The 26830-nt window shown below is 33.1% G+C and overlaps 1 protein-coding gene across 1 annotated transcript; it reads left to right on the forward strand.

The window, feature by feature from the left end:
* The first annotated feature begins 577 nt into the window (after positions 1-577).
* LOC114379078 (two pore calcium channel protein 1-like) lies at positions 578-26066 on the forward strand. The gene is made up of 24 exons (XM_028337637.1): positions 578-1049; positions 1987-2130; positions 2254-2361; positions 3094-3189; positions 4179-4309; positions 5762-5822; positions 6027-6193; positions 6304-6409; positions 6605-6682; positions 8552-8613; positions 11647-11719; positions 11819-11884; positions 11994-12134; positions 13565-13622; positions 14999-15106; positions 16473-16539; positions 21574-21742; positions 21849-21913; positions 22463-22553; positions 23327-23413; positions 23983-24060; positions 24922-24959; positions 25318-25427; positions 25531-26066. The coding sequence occupies exons 1-23, from the start codon at positions 921-923 to the stop codon at positions 25412-25414; spliced, it is 2220 nt and encodes a 739-aa protein (XP_028193438.1). The 5' UTR covers positions 578-920; the 3' UTR covers positions 25415-25427; positions 25531-26066.
* The last annotated feature ends 764 nt before the right edge of the window (positions 26067-26830 follow it).

Here is a 26830-nt window from a genome sequence, read left to right on the forward strand (position 1 = left end):
AATGGGTTGATACCTCCATCACATTCGAGGTGATGTTTTCTGTTCTCACAAAGACTTATTTTTTACATTTATCGGAAAAGAAAAGACTCTTTTACAATAATTCATTAATATAAGTATATATATAACTTTAATCTTCACCTATATCCGCTATCTCCATCTATTCTGAACGTATTTGGAAATATTTTATCCGTAAATCTACTTTCCAAGTGTCATGCATGCGACATCCAATGATATGTTTGGAACACTTGTCTTCATTCAGCAAATAACACCCAACCCACTATCACACCGACGCCAGGCATTCTGATAACGAAAGACATAGACAATTCTTATTTTTTAAGCACTAATTAAAGAATTGAAAAGTAAAAATACTTATTATAAAAATCAAAAACAAAAAAAAAATCATGAAAAATACAATATTACACATTCTACTAATTTTCATTTTTTAAATTTTACTAATTCCTTAAAAAAAAAAATTCCCTAGTTCCTTAGTGTTCCAATAATATATATAGCAATAAAAATTCAAACAGGCTAGTAAATGGCCAATAGAAAAAGGACAGGGAAGGTGTGAATTGAATGAAGGTGTCAGGCACGGTCTTTGACTTCGTATTGTACAGTATCCAGTGTGGATGCAGGCACGCGATACGTGGAAGAATCGTGGATCTTGAACCGGAATCATAAGTGTGTGGTCCCATCACATCACTTCTCGGTACACTCAAAGAATAGAAGAAGAAGAAATGTCTTCCTTTCACTAATTCACTTTCCATCGGTCGTTTATTTCGTTGGGGCCGTGTGCGAAGAGCGTGATCCCAAAGCATTCTTCAACTGGATGAGATGATAAATAGTAGCAGCATAATTGAGATGACACAGTTGAAATAGTAGTAGTGTTTACATTTCAGCGCGCATCACTTTCTCTCTCCGAAATGAAGCAGTCTCTTCTGCTGAGAGGCGAAAGCAGTGACCAGAGTTACCAGTCGCGGGGAATATTCCGGCGCTCCGATGCTATCGCCTACGGCTCCAACTACGAGAAAGCCGCTGCGTTCATCGATCTGGTTCGTTCACGTTTTTCTCCCGTTCATCTTTTGCCTTTTCCCCAAGCTATTTCAGTGAACTCATAGTACTATGCGTCTTTTGCAATTGCGAGCGTGTTTCGTATCAGGCATTGTGCTGGAATCGATTGTTGAACATAGAGAACTAGATCTTGATGTTAATTGCTTGTTACTGTACTTTATGAATGAAATCTGTGTCCGAATTTCTGTGACGGACTCGTTATTGAAGGCATCTTTAGAAATCGCCAATTAAATCTGTTTTGGCGACAATCTCAGTGTTATTTTTGAAGTTGAATCGCACTTCTCTCCAGTTTTATTATGTCTGCTTCCGCATTTGAAACCTCACTTAGGCGCGTCAACTTGAAGCTACAGTTTGTAGCTTCTGCATCCTTTAACTGCGTTTGACGCAATTTTTTGATAGCATACGCTGAGAATAGAAGAATCACGTTTCGGATGTAGAAGCTATAGTTATAAGCTTCCGAAAGTCACATCCGAAATATGAAACCAAACGCGCTCTGAATCGTGTATGCGTGAAGCAAAACCAAACACGGTTTGTCAGCGTCATTCAAATTTGGAAAGTCTGGAATTATGGGGGAAGTGGTTCTGTATGTTGAAGGTAGTGTCTTCGTTAATATTGCTGTTTCGTAATACAAGAGCTACAAAATTGCGAAGGATCTTTGTTTCCACAGAGATGAATAGAAGTAGGAGATGCCAAAGTGGAGAGGAAGATGAAAATTTTCAAAAGTAGACTAAGTAAAGTTTAAAATAAAAACGTGTTTCTCTGGGTGGGTAATGATGTTTTCTGGTGATATAATTTACTGAAGTATTTAACTTGCATATATTCTACTAGCTTACCCCTTACATTGATATGTATTTATTCATGTACTTTCTTTCGGGTCAGTTAACTGCTTGTTATTCTTGTTGGAAATGCTTTATGCAGGCTGAAGATGGTGTTGGTCTCCCTGAGGAAATTCTCGACTCACCAAACTTCCAAAATTACATAAGATTTTATTTTATATTCACTAAATGCAATCTAATCTGGTCTCTTAGTTATTTTGCTTTGATAGTCCTGAATTTCCTGGAGGTTAGTAGTGACAAGCTCCTTATGAACTTTATTTCCTGTTAATTTTATTTGAGGCTCTCAGGCTAAAGAAAATGAAAATAGAATAGAAAGAAGATATTTCATAATTTACTTTACGTGGTACAGAAGCCTCTATGGTGTAAAAAGCTTACCACAAATTCCTGCAACGATAGAGAGTATTTCTTTTTGGGACAATTGCCATATCTAACTGATGCAGAATGTCTTATTTATGAGGTAAGAGTTCAGTACTTGACACCATTACTTTTTATTGGGTAAATTATTGATGAACCTTTTAGTTGTTGTTGTCACTTTGAAAATGGTGATTACCTTTGGTAATATTTGTCAATCACAAGTTGAAATTAAGTTACTTATTTGGCTACATTTTGCTACATTTTGAAATTAAGTGAAATAGCTAATACTGCATGCCTATGCCATTATCTTATTTACTTAAATGTCTCATTTTGGATATTTTGGTATGTTTAATTGTTAAGCAAGCATTTTGGAGTGATAAAACAAGTGTAGGCTCCAAATTATCCTTCCAGTGTGTACATGATACATACTACATCATTTTGTTACTTTGATGTTTTTCTTTTGTTATTTATGCATATCTGCTGGGACTTTCTTTTTCCTTTGGTGCTTTGGTACTTGGTAGTAGTTATTTCAATGGGATTGTTATTTATGCATATCTGCAAAAAAATTTCACATTTTTTAGCCAATTTGGTTTGATGTGTCATTTTTTCCCTTCCTTTTAAGGAGGGCTTCTTATCCTCTCATCAGGTGTACATTCTATCTTTCCTTTCTAACAAGTTCTTATTCTTTTATTAAGAAAAAATGGGAATGTCTTGTACCATAAGGAATGGTATGGGGATATTGGTGATCTGTGGGGTTGTTGAATTGTCCTTGTATTCATTTCTCAACTATCTGTATAGTTTATTGCCTTACATGAGCTTTTTCTGTGTAATACAGGGAATAACTCTTGTTTTGCTAATCATACATACGTTCTTCCCATTGTCATACGAAGGATCCCGCATATATTGGAAAAATACTATTAATCAATTGAAGGTATGTTGCTTCATGATCCTACTAAAGAATATAATACGGTAGGAGAAAACAAAGCTTTATCAGCTCTATATGTCAATAATGTTACTTTTGGAGACCAACTTTTGAACAAAGGATTTGGCCTTTGGCAGTTAGGGTTGCTCAAGACCTAACCTGTCCCAGGCAAAGGCTATCAGGGCCAGGTTTGGGTTCTGAAAATTAGACTTAACATAGTTTTCTGTCGGGATCAGGTCACACTTTGGGTTGACTTGGCTCGACCAAATGTTACATATTTTTTGAAGAGATAATTTCTTGTGTAAATTAAGGATAAATTATAAAACTTCTTGACTTAAATTAATACATTATGCATAACATGATAGTGTTTTAACATTTGATACAATTATATGTATATAAAATATTTGTTTACACACATATTTTAAAACATCTCTAGTTTTAGTTCCCTTCTAAATTTTTAAGACACTGCAATGCATAATTTTTGAATTTGTACATTCCATATTTTGGGTCTGCCCTATCCTGATCAGATCACTAGTTGTTTTGGGCCAATATTGACCTGGTCCAACCCAGCCCATGACTCTCCTACTAGTTGGTTTTTCGATGTCCAGATTCCAAAGCTCCAAATTATTTCTCAAGATTCTTTTTTTCTCAATTTAAAGGGGTTGGTTATTGGTGTTAAATTTACCATATGCATTCTAGAGGAGTCAAGGTTCCTAATTCTCCTATTAAATTTGGAAGACAAATGGTAGAATCAAACATAAATAAACGAGGTTCTAGTTGAAGGGTTTTTCTATCATCAAGATTCCTGGGTGGAAGTTTCAGAAAGTTTTAAAACCTTTAGTACTGTTGAATTTTTGTATTGGGGGTTGGTTAAGAGTAGATGATATAAGAAGGCCTTTGAAAAAGAGGATATCCCTCACCCAATTTTCTTCATAAAATCTAATCCAAAGCACCCCTATCTGTAGTTTACTAATAAATTAATTTGTTGGTATTTCCAGGTTTTCTCTCTATTAGTGCTAGTTGCTGATGTGATGCTCTATGCCCTTTTCTTGTCTCCACTGGCTTTTGATTTTCTACCTTTTAGAATTGCACCTTATATCAGAGTTGTTCTTTTCGTTCTGAATATTAGGTATTGCCTGCCCTATCTCAACTTTTGTTTTCCTTTGGAGTAAATATACTATTGCAGATTATATCTTTTGGACCTGTGCTTGAATTTTTTAATAATCATTGTTTTAGTGATTCAAATTTAGAAACTCTAGTTATTATATTTGCACAAGACAGGACTGGAAGATAATTGAAGGGATAGAGATAGAATTGAGTAGGATATAACATATCTTTCATGTAGTCTATCTGTTATGTTGATATTTAAATGTGCACTTCCACCTAGTGGGTGTTGACTGGCAACAATGTACTGTTGTTTATGATATTGAACATCCCTTAGCCTATCAAACATTTTGGATTTTGGATATTGAAGAGAGTCTTGGTCAATATACGTAAGAGTTTGCAGGGTAGATATATTACAGAATAAAATTTTCCTCAATGTCTAATTTTATAATTTGTTCTAGTGGGAGAGTCAGTTCAACTTTTTTCTGATATCAATGTTTAAAAAGTTCCTGTTACTGAAAATTTATTTGAGTAAATTACACAAACCTTCCCTGAGGTTTAAAGAAATTACACTCGCCTCCCCTCCTTTTTTAAAACCTACACAAATCTACCTTGAAGTTTAAGGAAATTACACACCTCCCTTCCTTTTTTAAAATCTACACAAATCCCCCTAAATGTAGTCCAAACATTTGATAGTAACATGTCCTTGTCTTCCTCCAAGTATATGACAATTTTGATTAAAAAAAAAACAGGTTGCAAAAAACTCAATCAAGCTGCCATACCAGTAAACACATAAGCCAAATTATCACCGTCATGAGCAACGAAACCATTGAACCAACCCATTCCAGCAAACCCATAAGCCAAATGAACAATTATAGCTTTCTAAAATGAAATGAAATTACCCCAACCAAGCCATCGATGATCGAACGCACAAAATCACTTGAACCAACTCCGTACCAGTAATAATAACATTAAATCTAGATATATTTTAAAAATTGAGGGGAGGCAAGTGTCATTTTCTTAAACCTCAGGGGAGGTTTATGTAATTTACTCAATTTGTTTTCTAAAATGAAGGGACATGTTTTACATGATCAGCAAAAAAAATTGAGCTGTTTTATGAAGGCTTAGTGGGGAGCTGATATCTCTGTTTTATGGGGACCAAGTGATCAAGAGTTCGATCCTTGCCACTTTTTATTATTTAAACTATAATTTAGGATAAATTGTGTTTGTCTTGTGCTTTGTTCACACTTCAGTCCTTAAGGGCTTTCATCATTTTATGTGTGGTGGCAGGTTAAGCTTTAGGTTGATTTGGTTCTCTTTTCAAAACTAATGTTTAATAATTTATGATTTGATGTTACTTGCAATGGTTCACATGTATTACAATGTGAAATTCTTTTACGTTCATTATTCAGGGAAAAGAAAAATTCTGTATAACTTATTTTTGATAGTCAAATTCTGCATTTGAACTTGATGTCAGGGAGCTACGAGAAACCATCATTATCTTGGTTGGGATGCTTGACACATACTTAAATGTCTTGGTTAGTTCACTTTCATGTTGTTTCTCCTTGGCCTTGCTGTTTGTTGTTCCTGTTTGCAACTCTTACTGTCTTACAACAATGTACATGCCATTTTACTTTCAAAATATATTTTCTTTCACCTAAATGCTACATTAAGATTATTTCAATTTGTTATAATCAACACTCTTACCGGACAGTGTGCTGTCAAATTCTCATGCATTGCAGGCTTTGTGGCTTCTGTTTCTTCTTTTTGCTAGCTGGGTGGCGTATGTGTTTTTTGAGGATACAATACAGGGGAAAACAGTATTCACTTCCTATGGTACTACATTGTATCAGCTGTTTCTTTTATTTACCACATCCAATAATCCAGATGTTTGGGTTCCTGCATACAAGTAAGAGTTTGAATTTTATAGTCTGAATCTGCCTGTCTAGATGATTTTTGTTCTTTCAATTTGAGATATCATCAACCATCAATGCTCATAATTTGTTTTTGGCTTTTAAGGTCTTCACGTTGGTATTGCCTGTTTTTCATACTATTTGTGCTGGTGGGGGTTTACTTTGTTACAAACTTAATCCTTGCTGTTGTTTATGACAGTTTCAAGAGTGAGGTAAATTTGTTCATACAATTACTTCTATTTATATAGATCTAATGATGAAGTTACGTAAAATTATTGGACCTGTGTTGATCTTTTTCCTATTTAGCTACCCAACTAGAATATATTAGAAGAATTTTGATGTATATCATGTACTCTAGGATTGATATTCAAACAAACGATAACAATGCTCAAATATTCTTGTTGTAGCTCGTAAAACAAGTTTTTGAGAAGGATTGTTTGAGAAGGAATGTGTTGGACAAAGCTTTTGATCTCTTGGATACGCATGTAAGTGTAATTTTCCATGTTTTAGTTGACTATTCCATTGTCAGACATAGCTACCAGCCTACCACACTGATGTCAAGACAACTATGTTTTATTTTTTCGATGATTTTGATATGTAATTAGTGATAACTATATGAAAATGAAAGTTCTTTATTTTCCCTTCTTTATTCTGGTGGGTTTTGCTTTGATATTCTTTGATATCCAGTAGAAAAATTGTTTTTACTCCCTTTATGTTAAAATACAAGAAATATAATATTTACACACACACGCACATATAAGAAGTTCATGGGAGCATAATTTAAATTTATGAAATTAAGATTGACCTTTATCTTTAATAAGAACAACATAATGTTCCAATCTTTCTGGTGATGAGGACCAAATTGTGTATCAGTAGTAGTATAGGCAATAACTGAGAAATGTCTCCAGGAGGTTACAAAAATTAATGGAGAAAAGTTGGAAATTATGATATCTAATGAGATTGATAGTAATTGAAGACTTAATGAGAACTCTCTGAAAGTTCAGAAAGATTGGAAGTTTCAAAATAGTTCAATGATGTTATTTATTAATTGTAATTTGTAGTAGCCAATAAAAGAGAAGGCTTCAGAAAGCTTCTTTTTCTGTGAAGGCATGTACAGCTTCTAAATCTATATTAGGATATAAGAGCGTTATCAATAAGTCATAAAATCTTTTAAACATTGCCTGAAAGTTAAAATTCTGCCTCCATGTTGACCTTCATAGGATTAATGATTCTTGCGCATGTTAAATTATGTTGGAAGTTCTTATTACTTATTAGCCATCAGGTATGTAAGGTGTTAATTAATTTCTTGGTGGACAAATTCCATATTCCAAATAGAAACTTGAGATGGAAGACGACTTATAAACTGATAACTGTAGATACTTTCAAGTTTCATCTTAAATGACATGAAATTAGAGGCATTTATTTGATTTCTACCCATTTCAACTCTGAATAAATATCATGAGAGATTTTAAAGTGATTTGAAACTTGGGACTCTTTATATTTGTCATTGTTCAGAGGAGTGAATTCTGGTTCAGATTAAAAAATATAAAGAATAAAAGGAGTAAATGGTTTTTTCTTTAGTTGATTGAGAAATTAAACATTGTCTGAAAATATTCTGTTTTTTTTTTTTTTTTTATCTCAGAAGTCAGGATATTTTAACCGATTAGTGATGATTGATGAGTATCTAGTTGGAATTTACTTTTTTCTCTTTCAAAGAACCACTGAAATTATAAATATAAATTGTTGAGAGAAGACTGCGGAAATGTTTTAAGCAAGCAATCACTCTGGTCCCTGAATTTGTAGGGCACTATCACATTAGTTCATGGTAATTGAATCGGGATTCAAATTGTGGATCAGAGGACCTATTTTCCGAATCTTGAATTGAATTGTGAGATTCATGATCGATATTAAAATATAGTATATGCAACTAACAAAGACATAAAAGCACAAATTCATGAAGGAATCAAAACGTAGATTTTTTTCATGTGAAGACTAAAATGAAAAGCAATATCAAGTGTAAGGACCAGTTTTTTAATTTAACCTTATTTAAATGATAATTGTTTAGATGCTAATGTCTATACTATTAAATTACGTGTGCCTGCATGCTTATAGTACTCAATATAGTGTTAAATGGGGTTATGCTATTAGTATAGCATCAGGATAAACATTGCTCTAAATAAAAATTTCATTCTATTGTATGAGGATGAATGTAATTGTTCTTATTCAGGTCTTCTTTGGTTCTGAATTTATGACTGTATCTATTGATTTTTTTTCTTTGATATAGGTTTCTTTTGTGACTGAGCTACTTGTTTCTATTGATTCTAAAGCTGTTTGAGATTGTTTTGTGGTCGCAGAAAGTTAGTAGTCTCAACAAAAATCAATGCATTAGGCTCTTTGAGGAGCTGAACAAGTACAGGTATTACTTTATTCTCCGATGTCCATTATGCTTTCAAATTTATCATATTATTAGTTTGGAGAAGAGAAGGGGGGAGAGGTCGTGGGTTCGAATCCCCCGTTAACAAAAACTAACAATACTAACAACTAACATTTGTCAATAAAAAAATATTATTAGTTTGCCGCTTGCTCATAATGATATTGAAAAAATCAGAAAAAGTTCGATATTTGTGAAAATTTATATGTATTTCTAGATGAGAATGAGGAATCTGTCAGATTTTCATGTCTCACCCTAGTATAGGCTCTCTTCATTTTTTTTTTTCTAAACTTGGAAAGCACATGCATAGAGGGTTTTTGATAGAACTGGACTAGAACCAGAGGAAGAGAATGTGTATTATTATTATGGTGCCTCCAACACCCAAGACAAAATACAGATGAGTTTCGAGGTCTCACCACCCTCCACTTCCTAATCTCCCCTTCCCCCTAATTCCCCTCTAATAGACTATTTATAGTTTTGTTAATCGATTGACAAGTGTACCAATTTTGTGACGTAGTAAAGTACTCGGAAGTCTGAGTGTCGAATCCACAGGGACTTTAGTTGTACTCAGATTGATGCACATTCAATTTAAAAGCAAGAAATAAAAAAATAATAGATAGAAGATAAGATAAAGATTTAGAAGAAAAGACAAATATTTAAAGATAAAAATCGAAGATAGAAAAGATAAAATATTTGAATTAAAAGATGATAAAGATAAAAGAAGAAAGAAGATAAAGAAAGATAAGATAGGAAAAATAAAAGATAAGATGAATAAAAGATAAGATCAATTCTCAGTGATAATGTTGGGACCTAGCCTACCTTATTTGCATAAGATCTATTATTTTTTATTTTTCTCTATAAATTTGGTGAATTTTTTCTACCCAAATCCCTCACGATGAAGAGCCTAATTTATGTATTTTCTCTCCCAAATTCCTTTGTAAAAGATGGAATCATAAACAACATTAAGTATAAAGATGTATGAGGCACAACAAAGTAACTCTATTCCTATAAAATACAATGTTGAGATACCCTTTCTCAATTCTGTTAAGGATTACCGTCTCCCGAGCGACTAACCCCTAAAACTAATTAAGGATTACCGTCTCCCGAGCGACTAACCCCTAAAGATGAATAATACATGAAATTAAAATAAGAAGGGATAATAGGAAAGAAAACACCTCATATACATCTATTGGCTTTTTAGGCCTACCAGGCCCTAACTAAGGGAGGTTTTAGCCTCTCATTATCGTGAGAGACTTTTACACTTTAGGGGGTTGAGGTGGATGGAAGAAAATGATGGGTGAATAAAGAGAAAGGGTTTCCCCTAAGGGATAGACCCAGTATGTGGGTTCTAAGACTCCGTGTGTCCTTCTTCCTTCGCTTGACTCCCTTTTTATAGTTGTTGGAGTGGACTTGGATTTGATGTAAAAAATCTTCCTTATTTATATTTTTTGGATCTTTTTTTCTATTTTAATCCTTCCTTTTCATATCTGCAAGCCATAGATAAGAAAAATATCAATTCATATCATTTAAGCCAAAAATAAGTGCTAAATAAATATTTTTAAAGATATTTTCAATATATTTTTATTATAAAAATAGTTCATATTTAACAGTTATCATGTTTCTTAAATAACTAACAGTTGGTTATCTTAGCTATCTGACTAACTGACAGCTAACATACACCTTTCCCCATCTTTCATTTTTCTAGAATAACATAGTTTTAGTTGATATATGTATGCCTTTGGTATGTAACACTTTAGTTTGCCAAGATGGATAAATTAGGCATCAAGGCTTTGAGGAAAATTAGGAACGTTGAAGATTTCTGTTAGCTTCTCATGCAAATTACTAGGATGACAGCTAGCAGATGGAACCCTTATTTTAAGAAAATCTTACATTGTCTAAGGCTAGAGAAATTCCATGGTTGATTGGGTTACGTTGTAATTGTTGAAGTACAAGTATGAATAAGAAGTCTCACATTAGATAGAGATGGACATGTTGAGCATATAAATGGCAAGAACCTATTTAGGTTGGCTGTAATGTCAAGTTCACTTAAGTGGTTTGCTCATTACCGATTGATGAAAATCTCCCTGGTGTTTTATCCCCATTATATTCCATATCAAGTGGTATCAAATTCGATGGTGTGACTCAATGATCGACTCAGACAAGTATTGGGGCATAACGAAAATAGTGGATTCATGTATGGGGTTTCCATTTATCAAAAGTCTTCTTGGTGATGTAGAGATCAAACAGCGTTTCTCATTAATGAGTTAAGGACAATGGTAAGCTCTAATGCCACCATTGAATACTCAAGGACGGAAAGGCTTTTGCTTGGTGGAAAGCATACCATGTGAAAGAGATTCTTTCTTGAGAGGGAGTTTGTTGGAGTGCAAGTGTGAGTAAAACATCTCACATTGGATAGAGATGGACATGTTGAGCAACAAATAAATGGCAAGGACCCATATACCTAATGTCTTAAGGTTTTGAGTTGGATGTGGTGCCAAGTTAACTTGTGTGGATTGCTTGTGGCCGATTGATGAAGATTTTCGCTGTGTTTTACCCCCTCGTATTCCCTAATAGTAATATTTCTTTCCCTTTTCCCATTATTCCCTCTCTTGAGTCAAACATGTGCATACAACACTTCATATCAATCACAAAAATATTTTGGAAAACAGCAATTTTTTTAATGATTAAAAGAAGAAGATGCTCTACCTAAATGGTGTATTGCTTGATTTGTTTCCATTTCAACTTCACTGTATCGCTGATGAAATTTAAAGAGTTACTCAGTAAACCACTTGTTTGCCTTTCTGTATATTTGTTAATAGTGTTGCTTATAGCTTGTCATAGTGGCTTCTGTTTTGGTTAAATGGTAATGAATTTTGTTTTTTTGGTATACTGGTACTACATATTTTGTGACACTAGAAGTGTCAGTTAATCTTTCACTTGTGGTTCTCAACTTGTAGCTTTCCATAATCTTCCTCCCACTTTACGAAGGTTCAAGCATAAATTTTGTGTTTTCTTTAGGACTTTGCCAAAAATCTCCAGGGAAGACTTTGAATTGATATTTGATGAGCTGGATGATAGTCATGATATAAAGGTAATATTTGTTCTTTTGTGTTTTGGTTATCTTTTATGCACATACTGATGTTTATGAGTGTAGAGGCATGTTTTAATGTAAACATATTTTTACTTTCAGATCAACAAGGATGAATTTGCGGATATTTGCAATGCCATTGCTTTAAAATTTCAGAAGGAAGATGTTGTAAGTTCAAAGACTCTAAGTTTAAAATATTTGTAAGTTCATCTAAGTGTACTGTAACTAGGAAGGTGATGATTTGTAGCTTCTGTAATACTTTCCAATTTGGTTGCAGATGTCTTACTTTGAGTATTTATCATTCTACCATTCACCCAGCTCAAAGAGATTAAAAGAATTCGTGAGGAGTCCTATGTTTGGATACCTAGTGTCCTTTGTTCTCGTACTAAATCTGGTGGCTGTTATTATTGAGACAACGGTATGGCATGCTTTCCCTGCTAAGCAATTTATTAATTCATGTTAACCGCAGCCTGTTGTTTGGTTTGATGTGACTATATGCTAAATATACTTGCATTTTTCAATAATGTGGTATGTAGGTGCTATTTTTCTTAAAAATCAGTAAGAATGGTGTTTAATGAATTATTATGTACTGCAGCATTAAATATAGCCAGTTCAAATGGCTGGTTGTTCTTCTGACAGCCTGATATCAATCCTAACTTTTCCAGCTTTAGTGGTCATGTGAATATTGTGAACTTCGCTATTCTCTACTTACATAACATATTTTGCATTTTTATTTGAAAATATCATTGTAGAGAATATTTCGTCTTTTGAGCACTCGTTTTTTTTAACGGCAAATGTGAATTGTTAATTTGTTAGTTTTTTGTTAGCGAGAGGAATCGAACCCACGACCTTTCCCTCCTTGCCTTCTTTCTTAACCATCCAACAAACTTTATATCTCCTTCTATTGAGCACTCATATCAACTAGTTCAGATAAAATATTTATTTATATGTGGTCTGGCCATAACTCACAAAAAGTACTACATTAATGTGGATTGTGGGTTTTGGAGTTTGAAATGTTGGTTCCAAAAATTCAGGCCAACCACATTTCAAATAATAGGCTCAATTCACCTTCAGAGTAGTTATAGATATAAAGAGAGAAGAGAATAAAGACCAAACACTCTGAAATTGGTAATTATTGGATGTGATATGATGTGGTACATGTGTAACAAAATGTAAACATGTAAAGTACTAATCCTTATCTAATAAATAAGTCTCCACCTTTTTTATGAAAGTAATATGTGTGAAGTGAGTTGATCCTATCCTGTCCTATATATTTATATAGATAGATAATCCTCCTCACACAAATATTAGCGTCCATGAACAAAAATGTTGAATAAGAAGCTTATTCTGGAAAAAAGAAGTAATTCATTAAAGAGAGGAAATATTAGTCTCAGAAAACATTTTCGTGTGTAGCACTAATGCATCTGTAATTTTACCATAAATTTTTGGCAGCTTTTTATCATTTGCTTCTTTTCTGATTACGACACCATTTAACTGTGATATTCAGGTAGATTATGTTTGATAAATTTAGTGGTAGCTAATATGGACTCTGGAAACTAAAGAACTGATGGTACGAATGAAATTAGCAAATGTTGTCTAAGTATATTTATCAAAGATAATGAAACTCTTAATAGGTATAAAGAAATGCACCTTGGTCTTGTGATTTTGAAGCATGATATTATATTCTATAGCAGATTTTCTTTTGTGGTGTGTGTGTCCGCACATGCACAAGTGTGTAAAGGCCTCATCTTGTTTTTTCCTAGCTTATGTATGTTTTTACTGATTCAAACTTTTGAAGGCATATGTGTATGTACAAGTTGATAATTTTGTATTAATTTATAATTCCAGCTTGATATAGAAAACAATTCTGCTCAAAAGGTGTGGCAAATGGTTGAGTTCGTTTTCGGTAAGGACATCCAAACACTGTATTTTCTTGTTATATCTTAATGTTACAGTGTGAATTTATTTTTGTACTGTACAAAATGTCGCTGATTCTTTAAGCAAAAAATCTTTTTAGATAGCTTGAATTGAGCAGTTAAGCTCTCCTGACAAAGGTTCTGTTACACTATATTCATATGCAGGAACAATTTTAAATATAATTAATTAATTGTATCATTTTACATATTTAAGTATGAGCTTTATATTGGGGGCAAGAAATATTTAAGAGACGGGATCTTCAGTATAGTGTGGTTTTTTCAAAGTTACAGAGTTAATAAAAGACTAGAGGAAATAAAGAATTCCAATTTTTGTTGATTGATAACAATGAACTAATTTTTATTGGTTTGACATACCAAATAATTATGATTTCTGATATAGAATGATGCCTTTTAATATTGTTATTTATTTAAAAGTAAAATATGTGAGACAAGCTGAGAAAAAAAGTTAGGATTAGAAGTGGGTATATCTGCCGTGCTGATGGAAAAATGACGACTGGTATGTAGAAATAACTGTAAAAGAAAGTGATATGAAGGGTTGAGAACTGAGACTATTTTAAATCCTAGTTAATTAATTCCCTAGGTAGTTGGAGGTGAAACATCCTTTCATGGAAGAAAGGAGCATTCCGAGGTCAAATTACTTGAAAACTAGATAGAGCAAATCTCTCTAACCAATTTAAAATAATTTCTCAAATTAATCTTTTAAATCACAATAATATTAAGTTATAATCTACAGAGATTAAACAACAAAATATAAAATATGAAGAAGTTAACCATGAGTTAATCATCTTTTCGTCTCTCTCTTAAAAGAAAAAAAGACCGTGGAGGATCCTAGATTACTGTATCTTTTTTGTCAAGTTAGGTAATACAATTTGTTAATAGTTGTTTTCTATTACATATTAAATTGTAAAAATACTTGTTTCTTTTGGGTTCTTACTAAACTAAAAATTATTTCTTATGACAACATATATTTAACAAAAAAAAGAATTGGCTAAACTAAGTGAATCTCTGTCAGATACTTTCAACGAGAATGCATCTCATAAGGATTAGCTTCTGTCAATATTCTTTTCTTTTCATTTATACCTGATATTTGTTTTTGTGATTTCATGAACAAAATAATTGTAGCTCAGGATTTTAGTCTGCATCTTGATTTTTGCAATTTATCACCACTATCTTACTGCATGTGAAATAAGATCAATCATGAGAGTATGTTATCTCTTCTATAAGACTCCACAATATACTGAGTACTTCGGTGATTCTCTATTTTGCTTTGGTGCATTTTATTTTATTGTAATGTACAGAATGCTACTCTTACTCTCTTAGTTGATCATTCCTTGTTGTTTTTCAGGGTGGGTATATGTAATAGAAATGGTTTTAAAGATTTATGCATATGGATTTGAGAACTATTGGCGGGATGGTCAAAACCGCTTTGATTTTATTGTCACGGTGACAATTGGTAAGTAATTTATGCCGCTTGTTATTTTCTGTTCTTTAAACAACATATGATTGAATGCATGCAATTTCTTCTTTTGCCTTTCCCATGAAAAAGGTATATTTGCAGTTTGAATACAACATTAAATCCGGTCCAATCCGATTAAAAGCAGTTTGGATTAGATTGGATGATTTGGTTTCTTAATTTTATTTATTTATTTATTTATTTTCATTTTGTTAATGTTGTTTTAAATACTACGTTAATATATCTACACTTTCTAAATAGCACAATTTACCTGTATTTTTTTCCTTTAGTCTAATTATTTTGCATAGTTTTCTCAAAGAACTAGCTACTTTTTTTACTAGTTTGTTTTCTATTCAACTAAGGTACATGAAAGTAACTCGAGTTTTCTTATTGTGGGTAATGGTGAGATATTGGTCTTTTAGCGCTTAAACAACTTGAAGGTTTCAAACATTCTTAGCATTATTGCAATGATATTGATTCTTATGTAGTCATTTTCATTAACTACAAGGGATGGTTACTTTGTTTTTTGTGAGAGTAAGAAAGAAAAGTACAATAATATTATAAGGGATGCGGTTTGATTTGGTTTGGTTTTAAAAATAGGATTCAAACACTGATCTAAACTAAATAAAAACAAGCAGGTTTTTCAATTTTTAGATTTTTTCAGTTAATGGTTTAATCATTTTTTAGTGTTATAAGATTGGTTTGGCATTTTGGAATGATTTGGGTTGGACTTGAGAACCCCTATCAGTTGGGGTGAATTAAATATAGTACTTTGGGTGCTATATGTGACAGAAAGGTATTGTTCAAGCTTATGGGAAAATTTAATTACTCAATTACAAGACCTTTGACATTGTATGATAATGAATGTTGGGCGGTAAAAAGTCAACAGGAGAATAAACATAATGTACCAAAAATGAGAATGTTACATTGGTTTAATAGACATACTAAACAAAAAAAATATTAGGAATGAATGCATTAGAGAGTAAGTTGGGGTAGCACCTAATATAGAAAAGGTTGTAGAACTTGCCTTAGATGGTTTGAGCATGTGTGGATAAGACCAATAGAAGCCATAGTTAAGAGAGTGGAAAAAAATAGGGCAAAACCACTAAAAAGGAATTTGAGGTCAATAGATTTTTTATAGATGTGATTTACTATAGAATATTATGTCACTTCATCCATGTAGTTGACCCCACCTAATGGGAAAAGGTTTCATTGTTGCTGTTGTATAATCTATGTGTCTAGAATCTGCTATTCTAGTTAATAATATGTTGCATTCAATTTAGGCCCATGAATTGTATTTTATATGGAAACTCCAATTTTTAAGGCCATGCTATGCTGCACTGATTGATAATTCTAAATTTTGCAGCCATTGGAGAAACTGTAACTTTTGCTGTACCTGATGATGATCTTCCTTTCATCTCAAATGGAGAATGGTATGAAATTTTACTATGAATGTTCATATGTTTCATATTTCTGTTTTCATAATTCCAAATTACTGCATGAAACATAATGCTTAATGTTACACATTTTGGGATTTATTTTACCAAACACTCCTTCAGTCACTTTAGTGGTCTATTTCCATTTCAGATGTGATATTCAATTATTATTAATGAGTTTGTTGAAGATCTCACATCGACTAGTGATATGGCCAAATTAAAGTATGTAAGGGGGAGACAACCCTCACCTTACAAACTGGTTTTGTAGGTTGGGTTAGGTTCAAACCCATATTCTAATTGACTAATGTTGGAGACATATTATCGATGAATTAGTGCATTTACTAAAATTGAAGCTTTAAACAATTTCTATTAATAGTTTAATACCGTATAAAACATATAAAGCTGAATCTTGGACTCATCTTTTATCCACTTGTCAAATAGAGTGAATTTTAAATGGTATGGCAATATATGTTAGAGCATTTAATCTTGGAGGTTTTTTTTTAAAAAGCTTTCATATCTTGATTTTTTTTATCATGATTGTGTAGCATTGAGCTGTTATAATTCTATGGTTTTGCCCTTAATTATACATATTTGATTTGTAACTGTATTTCCTCTATTTGGATAGATAGTTAGGATATATAGGTTTATTCCCATAGTTTGGCTCTATTCTGGGAAACTAATTATGAACCTTAGTTTATAAAATGTATATACTTATTATACAAAGAACTATTCAAAAATAAGATTTTTGAATATTCCAACTTGCTATAGATGGACCAATTTAGGAGTCTCTTTCTCTTCTGCATCTGCCTTAATTTCTTAGTAATCCTTGATGCCCAGCCTCTATTGTGAGCCAGAACAGCCTTCATTGCAGGTCCCATTTCTTCCTTTGACTCACCATCATTGTGCACCCCTACTCCATAAAAATCTCACCTTAGTCAAGCCACCAGCCACCAATTATTAAATAGGTGGCAGTTAGAACTGCTTCATCCTATTAAGAATTAGGAACCAACATTTGGAATAATAATGCCCCGGAATTATGGTGTTTTTTTGGGTTCAGTTCAGTTTGGTTATCTGTTTCACACTCATATGATTCGGTTTTTTCAAAGAATCAAACCAAATTGTTCCGACAATGCCAGGGATTACTTTAACCTTGTGCTCAACTCTTTTTGTCAAAAGGAAGGGATAATCCATGAGTCTTCATGTGTTAACACACCCCAACAGAATGGGATTGCAGAAAGGAAAAATGGGCACTTATTAAACCAAACCAAAGTCTTGCTTTTTCAAAATCATGTCCTTAAAAAATTTTGGGAGGAAGCCCTCCTTACTGCCACCTACCTAATCAATAGGTTACCCTAAAAAATCATAGAATCAAAAAGTCTCATGCAAGTCTTATCCTCATTCTACCCACACTTGGACCCTACAAATACACTCCAACCTAGAATATTTGGGTGTGTATCCTTTGTACATGTTCATAGTAATGAAAGGGGAAAACTGGATCCTAGGGCTATCAAGTGTGTATTCTTGGGATACTCAACCACACAAAAGGGATACAAATGCTTTCACCCTCCATCAAGAAGATTCTATGTGTCAAGGGACGTCACCTTCAACGAACAAGAAAGCTACTTCAAGCAACCTCATCTTCAGGGGGAGAATGTAATAGAGGAAGTGAGCCTCTAATGCTTTCGAATATGACATTTGGACCTGAAATTGGGACAACTAGCGCTGTTGTACCTGAAATTGAAAGAAGTCCAGATTCGGCAGAACAAATCCCCTGATTCAACAACAGGACCTGCACCTCAACCTGAGACTAATGGTGGGAAATTTTGGAAAAATATGGTATATTCAAGGAGAGAAAAGACCGACCATTCAAGATTCTATCCATGTCCAAGAATCTAATCCACCATCATTACATGAGGTAACATCTTCTAATCCTAAAAATAATTCTAATGAGTTTGTTGCTAAAATTTCAGAAGTATAGGTGAACCAAAACCTTGACCTTCCCATTGTCCTTAGAAAAGGAACTAGAACATGCACCCAACAACCAATTTACTCTCTATCAAGTTTCCTATCCTTTAAAAAATTATCTCCTACCCATAAAACCTTTCTCACAAACCTAAACACTACACCCACACCTTCCTCTGTATCTGAAGCATTATCTGACAGGAAATGGAAACAAGCCATGGATGTGGAAATGGAGGCGTTAAACAAGAACAAGACCTGGGAACTTGCCACTTTGCCAAATGGAAAAAAACCAGTTGGGTGCAAATGGGTATACACCATAAAGTATCGAGCTGATGGGACCATTGAACATTACAAGGCAAGGTTAGTGGCCAAAGGATTCACTCAGACATATGGAGTGGATTACTTGGAAACATTTGTCCCAGTTGCTAAGATGAACACAGTCAGAGTAATATTGTCATTAGCAACAAACCATGATTGGGACCTACAGCAGTTTGATGTGAAGAATGCATTCCTACATGGAGATCTTGAAGAAGAAATATACATGGAGTTACCCCCTGATTATGATGGACAAGTTGCTACTGGAACTATTTGCAAGCTAAAAAAGGCTCTATATGGGCTAAAACAATCCCCGAAAGCATTGTTTGGAAGATTCACCAAAGTTATGACAAGTTTGGGCTATAAAAAGAACCAAGGTGATCACACTTTATTTATCAAACATTCAGTTTCAGGGGAAGTAACAGTATTATTGGTGTATGTAGATGATATTATAGTAACTGGGGATGACAAAAGGGAGCAGCAAGAGTTAAGTCATTGTCTTGCCACAGAATTTGAGATTAAGACATTAGGGAAACTTAAATATTTTTTGGGAATTGAAGTGGTCCATTCTAAGAAAGGAATCTTCATATCTCAACAAAAATACATCACTGACTTGCTTAAAGAAATAGGTAAAACAGCTTGTAGACCAGCAAGTACTCCAATTGATCCAAACATAAAGTTAGGAAGTGCAGAGGAGGATATTGTCGTGGACAAGGAAATGTATCAAATACTTGTGGGAAGACTTATTTACTTATCCCATTCTAGGCCAGACATTGCTTTTGCTGTAAGCTTAGTCAGCCAATTTATGCACCAACCAAAGGAAGCACATTTACAAGTTGCCCTTAGAATTGTTCAATATTTAAAAAGGACTCCAGGAAAAGGGATTTTGTTCAAACGAAACAAGGGTGTAAATCTTGAAGCATATACGGATGCAGATTATGCTGGGTCAGTTGTGGATAGGAGATCAACTATTGGATACTGTACCTTTCTTGGTGGAAACTTGGTGACTTGGAAGAGCAAAAAACAAAGTGTAGTAGCTAGATTAAGTGCTGAAGCAGAATTTCGAGCAATGGCCCAAGGAATATGTGAACTTCTATGGCTGAAGATTATATTGAAAGACTTAAAGATAAGGTGGGATGAACCTATGAGGTTATATTGTGACAATAAATCTGCAATTAGTATAGCCCACAATCCAGTGCAACATGATAAAACCAAACATATTGAGGTGGATAGACATTTTATCAAAGAAAAGCTAGACAATGGTTTGTTTGCACTCCATATGTGTCCACTCATAATCAACTTGCAGATATACTCACCAAGGGGCTGAACTATATCAATTTTGAAAGAATTATATCCAAGCTGGGAATGGAGAACATTTATTCACCAGCTTGAGGAGGAGTGTCAAAATCGTGTTACTTAATGTGTATTTTAGGAAAGTTTATATTTTATCCCTGATTGTATTTTTATTCTTTATCACAACTGTATATTGCTATTAATACTTGGATTATGTATCTAGAATAAATCCCATAATTATAGGGATTTGTCTCCCTAGAATTAGTTGTCCATATTTCCTAAAATAGCCAGCAGACTCATGTACATATATGTCCAATGACCTCATAATTCTATATGAGAAAATAAAATATTATTCCTTCTAAATTTGAGAATTAATGTGTGTCCGGGGGTGTTGGCTTGAGTGTTTGAACTATGTAAAGGTGTCGGCTTAAGTGTCCAAGCTAACAAAATATAATTTTTTAGTTGGACACTTGATTAAAAGGGTTAGACATGTGTCGGGCAAGTGTCAATGTCGATGTTGGAAATGTCTTTGACACAATGACGCTTCAAACCAGAGAAGTGTTTGTGCTTCGTAGGTTCTAAGTGTCCAGTCCTCACACGTGGGGTGTTTTTAGTATTCCACATCTTCTGGGTATCAGGACAAAGTATCCCTTATATATGTTGAGCAATCACTCCTTTTTGAGCTAACTTTTGGGTTTGAGTTAAGCCTAATCCATTCTCAATTCTAATTATACAGTATTTATGTTGCTTTCATTATCATAGTCATGAATTAAATATAATCTTCCATGGCATCATTATTATCTTATGCAAAAGAGGCATTGTTTTCAGGTTCTCATTATCGATCCAACTCTAATACTAATTTCTCATTGTGGATTATCATTATTATTATTTGTGCTTTCCTAAAAGGACAAAAGGTTGCTTATGGTTTGTCTAAATGTAGTAGATGCTAGAGAAATAATAATGAGAAAATTTATTATTTCATGCCATACACGCACAACTCTCTAACACACTCCTTCAAACATGTTTTTTCTCATTGGTTGAAATTTATTAAAAATGAGATAATTTGGTGGGTCCCACATTATATTTAATGACTCTCTATTGATTTTTGTAGTTTTCAATAAATTTTAATCAATTAGAGAGAGAGAGTATTTGAAGGAGTGTGCTAAAGAGTGTGTTTCTAGCACTCTTCATAGATGCTAACGTTAACCTATGTATTTTGGTGTGTCATATCAAGTCTCATTTTCTTCAAAAAAATGATGTAGCAATTCTTAAAATTAGAATTTTTTTTATAAAAATTTTGATATAGGACTCATTTTCTTTACTAGCATGTCTGAAAGATAGTATATTCATTTGAGGATGGGATGTGTGCCGATAATGTTTGTGCTGATAGTGTTTGTCCATTGATTTTGTAGCATTTATTTGAAGATGCTATTACACATTGCTTTCCCTGTCCCCTTACAGGATTCGTTACCTTCTTCTTGCAAGAATGTTGAGATTAATAAGGATCCTAATGTATGTCAAGCGATACCGAGCCTTTGTGGCAACTTTATTGACTCTCATACCAAGTTTGATGCCATACCTAGGGATCATATTTTGTACCTTGTGTATTTATTGTTCAATTGGAGTACAGGTGAGTGAAATGCTAGTAGTGGTTGGTTGATCATTTTCCTTTTCTATGCCAATAATCCAATTCTTTTTTCTAATAATATTTCTTCTCTTCTACTTTGTTTCTGCAGATTTTTGGTGGAATCGTTAATGCTGGAAACCCCGAATTGGAATTAACAGCTCTTGCTGAAAATGAGTATCCTTTGATAATCTATAATATTGTCTCCTTTAAGCCTGTCGTGGTTGGTTTGATCCAGAAATAATTACTACCTCCGGTCTCTATTATAAGCAACAAAAAAACACTTATTTTTTGGTCTCAAATATAAGTAAAAGTTAACTTTGTCTTATTTAATGGGACTATCTTCAAAATGTCCTTCATTTAATAGGGCCAAAGACTTTTTTATGTTTGATATCAAGTTCCAATGAAGGGTAGTTTAGGAAAAAAAATTTACTTTAGTTTTGGGATTAACACAATTTAATGAAATTAACTAATTTCTTAATAAGTGTGAAATCATTTTTTTTTTTTTTTGCTTATAATAGAAACCGGAGGGAGTATGTATCTTCCTTCACACCCACACAAATTTCAAACTTATATATTTTCATTATGTTCACTAAACATGGCATTTTTTCTCGGGGGTGAAGGTGGGGTTTGGTCAACATCTAGGTGTGAATTTAATTCTGGAATATATGTTGTTTCTGAAATGGAATTATTTGTTCTTGGAGTATCATTCTTGACAGAAAATAGCTATTTGGTTTTCAATTTCAATGATTACCCGAATGGAATTGTGACACTTTTCAATTTTCTTGTCACGGCAACCTGGGACGAAGTAATGACAGTATGTGTTCTGTCACCTATCCTTTTTGACTTACAATGTGATCTTTTGGTTCTTGATAAGGGAATGAATCTAATAGTTGTTGCACTAGCTGCCATTGTTATGTGATATATATTCCTATGTTTGTATAACAATTTGTCTCGGTTCTGGTCCCATTAGTATTTATTGAAAATACAAGAGCAACAAATCCTTATCTCACTAGGTGAAATTGGCTACATGGATCACAAGATGTCATTTGGCTTTGTTAAAGACCAAAGTTTCAACAATGTTATTTACCATGAGACCTCCTTTGACCTCTTCCTTCAATGTTCTTCTTGGCCTCTCTCCCTTCTTCATGGGACTAAAAATCATATGTCAAATATTTGAATTTAATAAGTTTAATACACCAGTAGGTCCCTGAATTTTTGGGAATTTTTAATTAGGTCCCTAAACTAAAAAAATGTAATTAAGTCCTTGATCTTGTAATTTTTTTGTAATTGAGTCCCTGGAGTTTGTTTATGGCAGCTTGAAACTATAAGAAAAATAACAATTTTGTGCACTTTGTGCATTGTTCATTCAATGCTGGGTTGTTTGTAAAGCACTATTCTTGAAATTAACAATAATCTAAAATATGTATAAATTACTTGCTGCATGTGAGTAATGTCATATTATAGGATATTTATTCACTTCCGTTAGTTGTTGCAATCAATTGTTATTTGAAATCTTCGTCTATGATATTGTCAAATTATGACTTCAATATGCACTTACCACATAGATTCTGTGGTTTTCTGTTTCAGAGCTACAAGGAATTAACTGGGACTTCTTGGACCTATTTGTACTTCATTAGCTTCTACTTAATTACTGTTTTGCTGCTTTTAAACTTGGTATGGTTTACTCTGTCCTTATTTAATACATTATAATTCCATTGTCAATTTTATGGAATACTAATTATATCTCAGTAATGAAAACATTGTGAAGTTGCAGTGTTTCTCATATGGACATGCATAATTCTAATTCTTTGCAATTAAATACAACTTATAAAATTTGTTTAATAGAAAACAGTAATAAGAAATCGTTTTTGTTGGGATCAGACTTGTAATAACTTATAAAGGCTTAAGACAATTCTTACCTCATGAGCTAGTTTTTAGGATTGAGTTAGGCTCAACCCAACTTATGATGGCATATCATGGATCTGATATTGGCCGACCTCAACAATCCAAAAATCTACATGACTCCACGACTCTTACAATATCAACTTAGGCAATCCTCACTTCATGAGTCATGAGCTAACTGATGGAGTTGAGTTAGGCCTAACCCAAACTCAAAAATGTTAATCTTTTTATGAAGGGAATGAAATTGCTTGGATTTTAATACCACTTCCTAAATTGTACTATCATAACATATTGTTTATGCTTATTAAGTTAGAAACGATTCTGTATTTCCTGCATTTCAGATTATTGCTTTTGTCTTGGAGGCATTCTTTGCCGAAATGGAACTTGAGTCATCAGAAACTTGTGAAGGAAATGACAAGGTTTGTATTTAATGATGAACTCTTACTAATAAGGAATTATAAATTGCGGAGTCTTTCAAACAGCCATGTTTAAGCATTAACTAATAAATGATATGCCGTTCAGTTAGAAAATAAATTTTAAACGGTTGCACCTAATTGTAGAGTGATACATATCAAATGCAATGATTGGGAACAAATGCTGTAACTTTTATAATTCTTACCATGTTTTTAAATCAGTGGCTACTTCTTAATACTCCTGGAAAATGGCAAACATATTTGTCATTGTTAGTTGTGACCGCAAAAAAAAATCAGTACTTATGAGTAATGGCACTCACACATGATCACTGACTCCTCTGTCAGCCACATGAAAACAAACTGAGCTTCACTGCAACTTGTTCTGAATTGCTGTAATTATCATCATGCCTTACCATATGCAACAATCATTATCCTAATATTATCGATGGATGTGTGTGAAAGATGTTTTATTTATTTTCATGAATAATGGGTATCAATGAAACTTGAATTTTAACCCAGAATATTTTTACCCTTACTTGGATACTGCTTATTTCTTGATTCTAAAGCAAATATTTTTAGGATTATATCTTATAGTAGGGAAAGTGTGTTGTTAACTTGTTATTTGCTGTTTGTGGGCAGAGAACACTATTTTAGGAGACTTTTGTCTTTAGGAACAGCAAGTATATTGTTATATGTGATTTCTATGTTTAGTATTATATTTTATTGGTTCATTAATTGGTGTTTTATCAGTTTCCGATTGTTCTTAACGCCATTAGTACATACACGTTCAGATTGTTTGTTAACTTTACATAAATAGCTTTGACAAGATGTTCTAAATCTCACTCTATATTTGCCATCTCTGTACAGGAAGTTGAAGGAGATAAATATCGAAAGCGGTCTATTGGGTATGTATAGCCGTTGATATTTAAGCTGCTTCTTTTATACAGATCAAAGACCAACTCATCCTAAAAGCTTTTAGTTGTTAGGTGAAAGCACACGAATAGTTTAGTTATATATCCCTAACAGGCTGCCTGAAACAAAAGCCCTTTGGCTTGAAGTGTATTCTTCAACGCACAGGCTCATTATACCTTATGCCTTAATTTAATTTTGAGGAATGAAATGATAATGAATTAATGATTGTCTGCCTATCCACTTAATCATGATCTAATACATTGAGAAAGGCCAATTGAACCTAGAAGCTAATGTTAGTTGAAGTCAGATTGATGGTGGTCTTATACTCTTAACAATATTGGTTTACTGCAGCACAAAAACACGAAGCCAGAGGGTTGATGCTCTTCTTCATCATATGTTGAGTGCTGAATTGTGTCAAAATGAGTCTTCCAGTACACAAACTTCATAAAATCATTTCGCAGGTAAAACAGTTAAACTTCACAATGTGAATCTGTAATATTTGTTGTTTTATTTTATTTATTTTTAGTACTAAAAAGTCACTGATGTAATCTTTGTTGTTAACAGAATGCACGAAGGATTCCACCTCATTCTGATCTTTCATGTGTTTTATTTTATATCTCGTGTTGGTATACCGTACGATAGACCAGAAAGCACGGAACGACATGGGAAGAAATGCAAACATATAGTAATTTGCATTTCCCTTATTTGTGGAAAAAGCACGTCATCAATTCTGTGCTGAATGGAATTATTAAATCATAGTGGCAGGATGCTATATTCCACGGGGCTACTAGATATCTGCCTATTTTTTTTATACATTTAGTTTTTTTTTTGGGTGCATTGATATCTGTCTTGTTAGTCTGTGTTGTAATGGCAACTTTTTTTTTTAATCTGCCAGGGTTTGATTTTTTTATTTATATACTATCAATACAGTTTGGTAGCAGCGCAAATTGTTTGTAATTTATCTTTAGTTCTATTAGTGTAGCTGTTTGGTACAACCGTTTAAGGACATGTGATATGTGCTTGGATTTGACTTTATGCAATTGAGGACATGTAGTAACATATATAGTGAGAAAGTAAATGCTTTAATTAAATTAACTACAGATATATATCTTTACTTTTTCACTTTATGCGTTTTGGAGTAGTTGAACCCTATGTCCGCAACAAAATAGCAGCATAGGATTTGAGCCTTAACATGGTTGTGTACATCTATGCCTTGGGAATCAGAATTCCTACACGTTACGAGTTTGGCGATTTGGAATGGGAATGGAGCTACATGCCAAACCTCATCTCAAGTTTCATGAAACTCAAATGTATTTGTAATATATTAAAACGGAATAATTATAATTTTTCTATAACATCTTTGAGTTAATTTTTCTTATGGTAAGTATTAAATACGTTTTATATTTTTAAGACATTAATGCATATTTTTCATTTGATTTTTTATAAAATAATATGAAGATTTATAAGATTTGTTAGAAAATATAATAATAGTGAGAAGGGCTAGTATAATGCTTGAAAATAGGAAGAGATTATTATATGAATTGAAATTACAATGAAAATTTCATGCTAAAATGGTAAGAATAAAATATTAAACTAAAATAAGAGAAAGACTACATTAAAAGAGTCTAGAGTCTTGAATCTCACTCAAAGGCTTATCTGTGGAGTTTTAAGATATTTTTAAGATTTGATAATGTAAAAAATAAATAAACAGAAAATAGCATATACATAATGCAGTATACACTGGGTGGGTGTTACATAATACCCACTGATAGATAAGTTAAACTATTATTATTATTATTATTATTATTATTATTATTATTATTATTATTATTATTAAATGTAGGTTGAGTTTGGTTAGACTAAT

Source organism: Glycine soja, chromosome 12, assembly GCF_004193775.1.
Source record: "Glycine soja cultivar W05 chromosome 12, ASM419377v2, whole genome shotgun sequence".
Classification (NCBI taxonomy): domain Eukaryota; kingdom Viridiplantae; phylum Streptophyta; class Magnoliopsida; order Fabales; family Fabaceae; genus Glycine; species Glycine soja.